This window comes from Paramacrobiotus metropolitanus, unplaced genomic scaffold (genome assembly GCF_019649055.1).
Source record: "Paramacrobiotus metropolitanus isolate TYO unplaced genomic scaffold, Prichtersi_v1.0 Parri_scaffold0000024, whole genome shotgun sequence".
NCBI classification, from domain to species: domain Eukaryota; kingdom Metazoa; phylum Tardigrada; class Eutardigrada; order Parachela; family Macrobiotidae; genus Paramacrobiotus; species Paramacrobiotus metropolitanus.
The window spans coordinates 1,075,946-1,088,204 of NW_026570244.1; the positions used below are offsets into that span (position 1 = coordinate 1,075,946).

A 12,259-nucleotide genomic window follows, 5' to 3' on the forward strand; every position below is an offset into this window, starting at 1 on the left:
TAAGAAGTCGTCGGCTCCTTGATAGTGAAACGCGTAATAACTAACATTCATATTTAATAATAATATATAAGAATTCGCCTGCGCAGGTGTATTGTACACTAATTACATTCATATTCATACGACGACGAGTATCGGTAGATTATAGGTTTTAATTATTTCTTATCATCTTGTGAATTGTCATTTTCATTTACATTTCTGAAAAGTAAAAGCGTAAACTGTGAGCGGTAACACAGCTGTCTCGGAGTTGCGTGCGTTGCGTACAGAGAAGACAGATACTTGTCTATCTCCTTGATTTTTATTAGTGAATGCCGATGTCATGGACTCATGATGCAGACGGCATAAAAGAGAAATCGCGCACTAGGCACAACAGATCTACACATGGATCAGATTCACCAGCAAAACAGATTATTAACATTAACCAGCCCGCTATAACTATCTACAGATACACAGGCCTGGAGAAGGCAGAAAAAAAGTCGTCTGTCAAAACAGTAAAAGCCAATAAAAGCCAGCTTTCGCCAGGATAAAACTCTGGAAGAAGACAACCGACGAATAAAAACAGCTAAAAACCGATCCAGTAAACGGTGTGTAAAAGGGAGTACAAGTGACAGTAGAAAGAAAATGCGTCCGGACTGCGGAGCAACGTCAAGTCGAAGGCAAAGGTAAGAATGAGAGATTAAGTACAAACACAACATGCACGCAACAGACGATTCCACCAGCTGATACCAGCTGACGGCATTAGAAAGAAGACCGTATTCATCTACACTTTATATTACTATTTTGTCCATCTGCTACTGTCTGTCATTGGCTGCTTGGCGCTGCATGTCAGAATGGCACGTGCCGACTTGAGTGAGACAAGCGATGGGGAAGGAAGATCCTTCCGTTGCGCTAATTGACCGGCGTGACGTAGTTGGCCGGCAGCATGCCGCTCTTCCCCGTCCGCTGCACCGTCCCGATCATCCAGCCTGCATTGACTATAATTCATCAGTATTTCTCTTTCCAGTAGAATTATCTATAGTTTTATTATTCTCCTATACCCTTGTCATCACTATTATTTTTATTACATCCCTATTTTGGTTATTCTTCTTATTATATAAAAATGATGAATGGTTATGCAGTTATTAATGTTTGATTACTGTACTGTTCCAATTATGATTATTATAGCTACAACGTTGGATTCTGCGAGTGGATGATCAATTCGCACTGACCGGCATCGATGGGCTGGACGTTGATGATGAAGTCGCCGTCGCGGAAGCTGACCTCGTCCACGTCGCCGGCATTGTAGTCGTACATGGCTTTGTACGTCTTCTGCAAACGTTCACCAATACATCAAAACCACGGAAGAATGCCAGGCTCAGTTTCCAGTAATAAATTCCGAAAATACTTCAACCAACGATGATCTACTGAGTAAATTAGTGAATAACATTCGAATAAATGCTGTACCGATGGTTTGAGGGCAGCGGCCGGTCCGGCGGGTCGTTGCTGCTGCGTCGTGTAGGTCGTCGTTGTCGTGGTGGTGCGGTGCGCCTCGTAACCGGCCGGCACAGCGCCCGCCGACTGCTGCCATGGCATCGCGCCTTTATTCACCGGCTCCGCCTGTTTCGGCGGCCAGGTGACGCTCTGCGACGCCGGCGCCTGCTGCTGCGGTCGGCCGTATTGCTGCTGTTGCGGCTGATGCTGGCTGGGCGAGGAATAGGCCGGCTGCGACACCGGCGCCGGCGGCTGCTGCCCATACCCTCCGTAGCTCGGCTGCGTGGGCTGCGAGCCGCCGAACGGCTGCGCGGCCCCGTACTGTCCCGGGCGCTGTTGCTGCTGCTGTTGCGAGGGCGGTTGTTGGGGGTAGGCAGGCGAGTAGCCGGCTCCGGGGGACAGCGGTTGGGATGCCGGCTGGTAGGTCGGTTGGGACTGGGGTTGCGGCTGCGGGCTGTAGGGCTTCGGACCGGACTGCTGGCTCTGGAAGGCCGGGCGCTGCGCCGGCTGTTGGGGCTGCGGCGACGGATTGTACTGGTTCGGGTTCTGGTTGTACTGCGGCTGCGGCGGCTGGCCGTACGCTGGTTGCGGCGGTTGCCAGGACTGCTGCTGTTGCGGCTGAGCGGGACCGCCGCGCTGCTGTTGTTGCCAGGGTTGGCTAGCCGGCGCCGGTTGTTGCTGGCCGTACTGCTGGTATGACGGCGGTTGCGGCTGATACGCCGGTCGCGGTCCTGTTTGATTCGTATACACAATACACAACTTATTCGCAGGAAGATTAGACAACCGGTACCTTGTTGCTGTTGCGGATTATATGCCGGCTGCTGTGGCGGCGCCTGTTGTTGTTGTTGCTGCGGTGGTTGGGGATTGTAGGCCGGCGGGATCCCACCGCCCCGGCCGCCCTCGCCCAGGGGGTCGTAGTCGGCCAGCGAGCCGACTTTGGGCTTGGCGGCCTGCGCCGCTGCAACGACAACTCCCGTGATTACTGTGAAAGCGTGTCGCTACGCACGTGACGTACACAGCACGCCGTACGCCGCGGAGGGCGCTTTATTCAGGCTGTTGGAGGCGGTCAGCGGCTGCGGTTGCGGTGGACCAGAGCGCGACGTGCTGTCAGTGCGCGGGGGCGGGTTAGTCTTGTTAGGCGGGGTTTTGGCACCTGCGGGGGCGGGGTTAACATGCGGGTTCGAGCGGTTAATTCGTGCGGGTTGAAAACAGGTTAGTTGACGTACCTGGCGGCTGCATGGGCGGGAAGCCGTTCTGCCACATCTTGGGCGTGGCGGCGTGCTGGTACTCGATGGTGGCGCGCGGCTCCTCCGCCTGGCCCGGGTTCTGTTGACCGATGTTGGAGACGTAGCTCTGCTGTTGTTGGGAAGGATCCGCGTAGCCGCCGTCGCTGCGGCCGCGCTGGTTCTCCATCTCCTGCTTCTGGTCGTGCAGCCCGTGGTAGCCGATGTTGGACACTAAAGCAGACAAGCAGCTGCACTGCGCGATATAAGGAAGAAGGTCAAGGTCACGCGCCTACCGGTGCTGGCGTTCTGCATGAGGCGCAGCGTCTCCGGGTCGTCGGCCACCGTCGTGTACTTGCCGCGGGTCTTCTCGAAGTCCGCGTGGTACAGCACCTGTAACACGCGCCTGTCCTTACGCACCGTCGCTAGTTTAATTTGTTTGAAGGCGCACGTACGCCGCTCTGGTTGGCCGTGTTCTCCGCCAGCCGGCGATTCTCCGGCGTGTCCGTGATGGTTGTGAAGGACGGCTTCGGCACGTGCCTACAAATGCACACCAGTCATCCGGCTGGACCGATAAGAAATTCCGCTTCCTGTGACCTATGGTATAACCTGCAGCGATTACTGTCCTATCACTACAGATAGATACTGTATATACCGCAGCAACGCATGACCGGCAATTATTAAGCACGCATTCGTGTCATCTTGATTCTCCTTCATATCAAGCAATGATTAGCCTGACTATTTCATGAGACGATGACTATTAGAAAGCCAATAGTTACGCCGAATTTCAGAGAAAAATAAAAGGTACTAAATTAATACAGATAACTGACGCAAAAGTAAAATTAATCAAGTCATTCTTGTCGCCGTCGCTACCGCTCAGCGGTAGCGACCACTTTCCTTTGCCCATGCGTGATACGCAGTTACGAACCAGCCGCCGTCCGACCACGCCCGCCTCGCTACGCACTGTGATTGATCGTTCGTGACGCTACCGCGTCGAAAGGGTGTTGTACAAGGCGTAAAGCGAGTCACGGCACGTTAACAGACTCGTTTGGCGATTCCGAGCGCGAGTCGTTAAACGTTACAGCCGCTGCCAGTCTGCCACAGCCGACAAATCGGGCTGTGTCAACAACATTTTATTTCAGCTGCAGCAGTCAACATCGACCAGCCAAGTTTATCGTTAAGCTTTCCAAGCATATCCTCCACTTTTACTGCACTTCTCGTATTTCCTTTTCCCCTTCGTCACTTCTACCACGTTATTAACAACGAGGGAAGACGATTTGTGGCAGGCAGCGATGGTAGCGTAGACAGCGCAATCGGAATTGGTGAATTTATTTCTTCATGTAGTTGGTGTCTCTCAGCGCCTGCGCACCTACCGCACGCTATCACCGTACCGCGTCTTCCGTTTGGGGGCGATCGCGTGCAATCTGTATCGTGTCCGGGTAACAAGCAACAGGTGCCAGCGCTGGCCAACTGCTTTGGTCGGCGTTCCGTGGCGACGGCACGGGACAGTGTTATGGCGACGGGATGAAGGAGTGTGACGCGACAGGTAAGAGAGCAACGAGCCCTGTACCGTGACTGTGTGGTAGGATGAGGCGCACGCATACCGAGGGACCTGTGTGTGTGTGTGTGTGTGTGTGTGGCTGCTAATCGCCTTGCCAGCGCGCATACAGCAACCACATGATGCCCGCCAGTTATCCGCTGGCGACGCTCGCTCCGTCCAGGCTGGCTGGACGGAGGGATTGCCGTTGCAGCGGGGGCAGGCAGGCATTAAAGCGGCAACAATCAGCGCTAAGCAGGGAATGCATTCCAGCCGACCTGCTCCCTTCACTGCTGCAACTGTGCTCAACCAGCCGCGGGATATGCCAGCGCTGCCGCAGCACACACACTGCCTTTACGCCTAATGATCTTATTGGATTTCTTCCTGCCCGTCCAACTGCCTGCTGATGCGCCGTCCTGTTCCCATTCCCTGCCTCAGCCTGAATCTGCACTGCGATTATGTATGCAGGCGCAATTACGGACATCCGCTGCTGCCCCCAATGACAGCCTCTCTCGCCCGGCATTCCCCAGTTAATAACTGTACGCTATGCGCCGGCCTGTCTGTCACTTGCCACACGGACGCAACGCTCGCTCTCCCAATCGACATCCCACACACACACACTGTTCTGTATCTCTCTACTGTCAAGCGCCGTCTTAGCTACATAACTGCAGATTATAGATCCACTTAAATACAGTTGATACGCAGCCGAGTGGCTGACTAAATGAGCGCTCAGCGCAGCCAGGCAGCAGCACTCATTCCCATCGCTCTCCTCATTGCAGACGCATCTAACGATTACCGATAGCCGATAGGACATCGAGTCGTCCTTTTCCCCGATGCGCAGCCTGCCCTACCACTCGCTGTCGCCGGTGGGCGGCCGCTTCCAAGCGCCGGACCCCGACGGCGACATGGCCCGCGTGCGGCGCCACTGCTACGTCGTGCTCCTCGTGCTGGGCCTCTTCGTCCTCCTCATCCTGCTCCTCAGCTCCCACGGCCTGCACAGCATGCTCCACCCCCTCGCCGCGCCGCGGCCCGCCCCCATCATCCTGGTGTGGGACCGCCAGAGCCGTTTACTCGACTACAAACCCTACCGCGAGCGCGCCGAGATCGTCAGGAAACGGCTGCCCTGCGGCTGCGACCTCACCTCCGAGCCCAACGCCTGGAAGCTGGCCGACGCCGTCCTGGTCAACGCCTTCTATCTGCGCCGCATCAACGACCTCTCCCACTTCTTCCCCAAACGGTTAGTCAACATATTGAATATCCGTCAAGAGATACACGGGAAAGTAGGCTAAAAGCGTGTAACATGAGCTCGGCTTGGCACCACAACGCAGCCCGTCGTGATTGTCGGTTGTGTGAGCGTGAGCAGATGCGTAACATGATCTGTCTCGTATCCCGCGGGAGCTGACGTCCTCCCGCGGGACGCTCCTAATCACCCATCCACTTTTTACAATCACAATACTCATCCGCCTGTCAGTACCGACATAATCGCCTTTTGCAGACGCCACGCCCGCCAGTTGTGGGTCTTCTACATGCTGGAGCCGGCGCAGCTGACCGGCGACAACCGCGACGCCGCCGTCTTCGCGCAGCTGAATAACCAGTTCAACCTGACCATGACCTACCGGCAGGACTCGGACATTCCCATCGGCTACGGATTGATCCGCCCCTACTACGTCGACGATGAGACCGCCAGCAGCCCGCCGGCGCCGCTGTACGAGGACTACACCCGCGGCAAGACGCACCTCGTCGCCTGGTTCGCCAGCAACTGCCAGGCCAAGTCCGGCCGGCTGGACTATGTCCGCGAGCTGCAAAAGTACCTGCCGGTGGATATCTACGGGGCCTGCGGCAACCTGCGCTGCCCCAACGCCACCGTTAAAGACTGCAACCAGCTGTTGACGGAACGTTACAAATTTTATCTGTCTTTCGAGTCGATGCTGTGCCGCGACTACATCACCGAGAAATTCTTCAATCCCATGCAACAGATCGTGGTACGTCACAAATTGCCCTAACTATACAGAAATTTCCATTTTAAATTCTAGTCCTTTTTTATTTATTTTTCCTGTAATTTTATTTAGTTTTTATTTTAATTGATAGTTTTATTTTTCTATTCAGCTGTCCAGTAATTTTATTTTAATTAATGGCTTACTGTTTATATTTAACTTTCCAGTAGTTATATTTTAATTATGTAGTTTTTTAAATTGTGCAGTAATTATTTTGTGGGTGCAGGTGCCGGTGGTGTTGAGCGGCGCCAACTACAGCAGCGTGCACGCGCCCGCCGGCTCCTACATCGACGTGCGCGACTTCCCCAGCGTCAAGGCCCTGGCGGACTACCTGCTCTTCCTGGACAGCAACCCCGCGGCCTACAACGCCTACTTCGCGTGGAAGGCGCGCCTCAAGGTGGAGCGGCGCGGCGTGTACTCGGGGCCACCTGTGCCAGCTGTGCGACCGGCTGAACGGCCACGGCCACGGCCACGCCCAGGCCGGCCGCCAGCCCACCTCCTTCTACCCCGACCTGCTGCAGTGGTGGCACGCCGAGGCGCAGTGCCGGCGCGGCCGCATCCGCAACGGCACCTGGACAACGACGGACTGAATCCGCTGTGATAACTCCCCGAATCGAAGCAATCGACCTCCGTGCCTTGCCTCGCCTTGCCGGCCTCTTTTCTCTGCCTCTCTCGTACTCCCACCGCGCTGGACAAGCTCTTGTTGACGCGCTAGTTGGGCTAATCTTCCCTGTATTTTCTCCGTTTACAAATGCTCGTAGAAATTGCTTTTATAATCGCGATTCTTCCTGTGTACCGGCGCGGCTGACTGCGCCGCTGTTGCCGTGCAGCGTCGTTGATTAAGAGTTTTACAATGGATTGAACGAGATTCACGGCACATCATGCGTACACGTTTTGCGCTGCCATTAATTACGCTAATGGTGGTTTGTATTTGTCAATGGGACTTACGCGTCGCAGTAGGGGAACTTGTTGTAGCCCTTGTAGTTCTTCATGCTCAGCGGCATGGCGCACTCCGTGCACTTGAAGCATCCTTTGTGCCAGATCTGTCAACAATGCAACACATCACTTAAATAACGCAGCTCCTCTAGTTTATTTTACGAAGAGAATCACACACATACACTGCGCGACTCGGCGTCACCGTCATAGAAGCGGAAAGCTGCGCACTTCCGGCCAGCGGAAGTCACTAGTTACACGCCTTCCGCATACTTGCACGCTTGCCTGTTTTGCGTGACACTATGCCAATCTTACCAAACAAATCATTCCCTATTTTCGAAAATTAATTTTTATTTATTCCGGTTTATTCTGTATTTTTCATATGATTTATGGGCAAAATTCTCGTAGTACAACTGCGTAAAATCTTGGCTAAATTCTTCACCGGAAATGGTTTCAACTCGTCAATCGGCACACACCGACCGACGTTTTGTTGGGCTGACCAGAACGTTGCCGGTAATTACAATTAAATTGGAAATAAATAGACGCTATCATGTGAGCGCCCGTGTGCATTTTCGGTAAGCAAGCAACGGATGAACGTGTTGATATTTGCTGAAAACGCGAGACGGCGCGTAAGCAGTAGCCGGTGCCAAATCTGGCTGACTGCGTGTTTGTGCTCGAGCGGCAGTACAGTGCTAGCATAGGCATAGCTGCAGATCAATCATCCTCATCCACTAATCGCCTCACAACAGCAAACACCGTCCCAGCCGGCGCGCTAACGCTGCCGTGAGAGTGACTGCAACATTATTATTAGTTTTTGCCTTGTATGACCAGATCAGCTCCCAGCCTCCACCGGCGTCTTAGCTAAACGGCTCAGCTGCTGTATCTGTATGACTGTATATGCAACGTACACACTGCTGTATACACATGTGTGCGCTCTTCCCCCCGGTGCTGTTTCCACTCTGCGTTAACGCCGAATAAGTACACGCTACCGACTGCAGCCGGCCTGAGCCTGCATAATTGTAAATAAAAAGCAACTGCACTGTTTATAGTTGCGGCTACACTGTGCGCGGCTTGTGCTGCGCTCCAGAGCACAACACGGATGACTCAGGCCTGACATTTGCGGCGGGCTATTTTCGGCCCCCAACAACACTCACTCCCAGAGAGATTGTCAACGGCATGTGCACACCGGGAACGGCCGACCGCCGAGCGGGCGGCGCTGCTTCCCCCGCGCCAACCTAACCTTTCCCCGCACACACACAGCGCGGACACTCACTTCCGGTGCGCGTCACAATGCACGGCGCAGCGCCGTGCGAAGGCCTTCGAGCCGCTTTTGTTGTGTCTGCGTGGGTCGTCGTTTTAGCGTGAAAACGAAAGACGGGGCATTTTATGCCGCCGCAATGAGCCGGCTCGTAAAGCGCCCGGCCTGATGCAGTTTAATGGCTTAACGGTCAACAGCGCGGCGCTTTTACGAGCCGCGCATAATCGCCTATCTCGTCGGCTACGCTGGCGTTCTGTGTCTCACAGAAGACAGCGTCACCGGCAAATACACAAGTGATACTTGTGCTCATCGCCAAAATAACCCGCCGATGATTCAAATTTAGTCCTTGTGCGGACGGAAATAATTTGTGCCTCGAATAGGCGAAGAATTTCACGGCGAGCGGCAAAGATGCGGCAGCACAATGCTGCCATCGAAGCGGCACAACGCGCAACCGGAAATGCACCCAACAACACCGTTGCCCGCCTCGTCAATTTTCCCATAAACCACCGATGCGCTGATGCGGTATACCGATTACGAAACAGAATATTCGAGCTGCCGAATTATTTCTCAAGAAGAGTTTTCGTCAGAAATGTTTCTTACAAAATTTTCCAATAATAAATATGTTACATTTTCTAATTTAAAAAAAAAGGTTAAGAAATGAATGGAAGGTTTGTGGGAGCGAGCGGCGTGTAGCGGGTGAGTAGTCAAGTGGCAGCGCGGCACGAGCGGGCACTTGACGGTGAGAGCGTCGTCAAAGGCCGGCGCGGTTCAAGTTTAAGCGGGGAATTAATCAGCGGACTGCGCAGTGGCAGTCTACCTGGCAGTCAAGACGCTCAACGGCAGCCGCAGGTGGCCCAGTTAAGACAGCAAGACGCTAAACAAACAACACGACCGCCCCGCTTCACTCCCCGCCACATTCCCACGCTACCCACAAACAAAGCCGACTAACCGAAACCGAATTGAACAGGTCACGCAGTCTTTTAAAAAGAAAAACAGAAAAAGCACCACAACCCGAGAAATACTCAGCCTGATACTGGACACTTAATGCCCCAGTAGCCAACGTTAATAGCGTACCTTGTCGAGACATTTGAGCTGCTCCAGAGGATAGACTTTGCCGTCGCACTTGGCGCAGGGTTTCGGCGCGTTCATGTTGCTCATCGTGGCGGCCGGGAGAAAAAGATAGTCCGCAAGGGAAATACAAATAAATCCCGCTACAACAAATCCACTTCAGCAGGGATCAGATGAACGCAGCTAGGACAACTGCAATGGCGGTATCCCACGCTGCAAAGGGGAAGGAAGGGATGACGGGCGGCCGCGGGAACGGGAACGGGAAGGCGGGATGCCGGCCAGTGGGCAGAGGAGGCGTAACTGCAACGGCAAGGAACGCTGTACTGATCAGCGCGATACACAACGGCACAGCTGCACTTGTCGAGCGAGTAATGTAATTTTAGCAACACGACTGACTACTGTGCCTGCGCCTGCACTTGACTGTGCTGGTGTGCCCGTGTGTAATGTGTATGCCCGCTTTCCGCTCAATTTCAAGGCGCTGCTTAGCTGCTACCGCCAACGTGAGCCTGCATATTTTAAGACATTTTAGCTGAGCGTGTACGGTGTGTAGTGTAGTGCGTAGCGTACAGCTGATGAAACAGTCGAATGCTTATGCAGGCATCTACAGATTTGAAGGCACTTCCAGTATAAGCCATAAGGCATAAGCCAAGCCGGGTGAAGTTGACTGTACGGCTTATCTGGGCACGTAACGTAACTGTCAGTTGGCAACTTGGCGCGATGAGCATAAGCGTGGACCGGAAATGCAGCAACAATGCAGGCGCTCGCCGTTGTTTCAGCGCGCTTTTCACTGTTGCCACATACCAGCTGCCCGTCGGTGGCTACTGCACAACAGCACAACGAGGGGAGGCGGAGATGGCTGCCCGTGTTGCTGCGCTGTACTCGTACATGACGGCTGAAGCAGGAGCGGGAGCGGGTGCCGCTCCGGCCGGCGACGCGGTCAGGACAGCGGTCCCAGGGAATGGTCGGGAGCGGGACTCGGGAGGGAGGACGGGACGGGACGGGACGGGACGCAGTATCCCCTGCCCAACTGCATCATCTGCATGGGTACGCAGTCACTACGAGTACGCACCTCGTTGGTCATAATCCAGCCGCAACAGCCACCCCTCCGGCTGCGGCGGCTGGCCAACTGCCAGCAGACCGCCGTGGCGTGCAGCGACGCCGCCCTGCGTCCCCGCTCCCTGCTCTGTCCAGCGGTGTTGCACAATCTACAGCTAGCTCAACAGGCAACAGCTTGTATACGCGTTGAGACGCAACGTTAACGCAGTCTGCAGTCTGCACCGTACCCATGCCGCTGACTCACTGATGCTATCGCACGCACTCTACGCTCGACGAAAGGCCAGACAATGAACTAGCTGGCACTGATAGGGACCAACAGGACCATCCGTCCCAAGTCCACGACCGACCCTCCAAGTGATGACAGTGGTGTTCATTTACCTTAGCTGTTCGCAGCTAGCTAGTCATTCAATGACGAGTCGTCACTGTATGACAGACAGCGCAAGCCCCAACGCTTTCCCGTTCACCTTCCCAGTCTCCCGCTTTTGCGACGTACCTGCTCTTGTGGCCGGATCGGATAGCTGGCAGTTGCACAGTTGCTTGTCGCAGGACGGGGGAAGACGGGATCCACCACCTGCAGTCGTCACACGGGATAATATCAATCGGATTAACCTGCAGTCTGCACTGCTCAGCTCCAAAGCAGCCAACAGACAAAGACTGAATCCCTCCCCCAGTGGAAATTACACTGCGCTGGGCTCTGCACGAACACCAGGACCAGGCCAACTCTAGATCTCAACGGCCAGCCACGCAGCGCAGACGGATGGAGGCCCAAAGGGCCAAACAACAAGATAATAACGCAGATCCACTCCCAATGATCAACTTGCGCTCTTCCTCTGCATCGAGAACCCTGCACTCCACAACACGCTTCTTGTCATGCTGCCACGGAATACAATACACGGATCAACAGATTCAACACCAATTCCCCATCGATCTGGCAACATCAGTGCGAACGTGGAGCGCGATTGACACGATTATTATTGCCTCGACAGCACAACGTAAACAACACATTCAACTGATTATCATGATGAATTTATGATTATCATCAGCTCGTCGCCAAAGAAAAACACGCTGAAGCCACCTTGAAAAAACGTCTTACAAGTGTGCACGCTGGCAAACACGGCAATAAACACACATTCATATGAGTGTAAGTTACACTCCGTACGTACGTCGTACGTTCAAGACGTTCATTTTCAACGCGCTCAGCCGTACGAGCTGCGTAGCAGAGTAGCGTGGTCACGTAAGCAAACCCTGCCACTCATGCAAGCTCCCGAGGGAGGCGGTTATCATCTTTGACGCATACTGCAGGCCGCGGGCGGTCGCTGCGTGCAAATCATGCTCGCTCCAGGCCTACCCTAACCGCCGCCAGCAACATTACGGTGGCTCTGTCCAGAGTTGCAAAGTTGAGTACCAACACATGCACAGGGAAGTGTCCAGCCTTGTCAGTCCGCGTCACGCGATCCGGCTGTATCAGGCAGACAGGAGAGAAAAATTATTTTTTGCTGGTACTTGTATACTGGGAATGTCAGTTTTACGCTACCTCAACATGTCACCAGCCCAAGGCCCGGCACAATTTTGCTTTGCTTTACGGAATATTTAGTGCGTGATATCCCTAGAGAATCCATGGTTTCAGCCGGTAATGAGTGGGATAAAGCCAGTTGCGAGTCCGAAAAAACCATTCGCGAGTTATCACCGCTGCTCTGCGTTCGTGCTCACAAATGCTCATAAA

At 54.1% G+C, this 12,259-nt stretch overlaps 2 protein-coding genes across 3 annotated transcripts; one reads left to right on the top strand and one right to left on the bottom strand.

Moving 5' to 3' along the window:
* Positions 1-253: 253 nt before the first annotated feature.
* Positions 254-11,636, bottom strand: LOC129587232 (LIM and SH3 domain protein Lasp-like). 2 transcript variants are annotated; one of them, XM_055480869.1, is made up of 11 exons: positions 11,030-11,636; positions 9,487-9,780; positions 7,170-7,264; positions 3,146-3,230; positions 2,987-3,083; positions 2,694-2,924; positions 2,483-2,620; positions 2,258-2,425; positions 1,441-2,198; positions 1,206-1,305; positions 254-962 (listed from the first exon to the last, which is right to left on the bottom strand). In XM_055480869.1, exons 2-11 carry the CDS (start codon positions 9,568-9,570, stop codon positions 886-888), a joined length of 1,833 nt encoding a protein of 610 aa, XP_055336844.1. In that variant the 5' UTR covers positions 9,571-9,780; positions 11,030-11,636; the 3' UTR covers positions 254-885. The 2 variants fall into 2 exon arrangements, with proteins under 2 accessions (XP_055336844.1, XP_055336845.1); XM_055480870.1 differs by lacking the exons at positions 2,483-2,620; positions 11,030-11,636 and having other exon boundaries at positions 9,487-10,041.
* Positions 3,824-7,211, top strand: LOC129587233 (alpha-(1,3)-fucosyltransferase C-like). The gene is given in 5 exon segments (XM_055480871.1): positions 3,824-4,236; positions 5,007-5,464; positions 5,723-6,209; positions 6,448-6,642; positions 6,644-7,211. Coding segments are annotated over 4 exon segments (1,254 nt in total). The 5' UTR covers positions 3,824-4,236; positions 5,007-5,060; the 3' UTR covers positions 6,812-7,211.
* Positions 11,637-12,259: the final 623 nt, after the last annotated feature.

What these genes read in the sequence shown, in the direction of transcription:
- LOC129587232 (XM_055480869.1), bottom strand. Translation starts at nt 9,570, where the DNA reads ATGAGCAACATGAACGCGCCGAAACCCTGCGCCAAGTGCGACGGCAAA. An exon ending in CATGCAGAACGCCAGCACCG is followed by an intron (nt 2,925 to 2,986) that starts GTAGGCGCGTGA and finishes TGTCTGCTTTAG; the next exon opens with TGTCCAACATCGGCTACCAC. An exon ending in CCCGCCCATGCAGCCGCCAG is followed by an intron (nt 2,621 to 2,693) that starts GTACGTCAACTA and finishes CCGCCCCCGCAG; the next exon opens with GTGCCAAAACCCCGCCTAAC.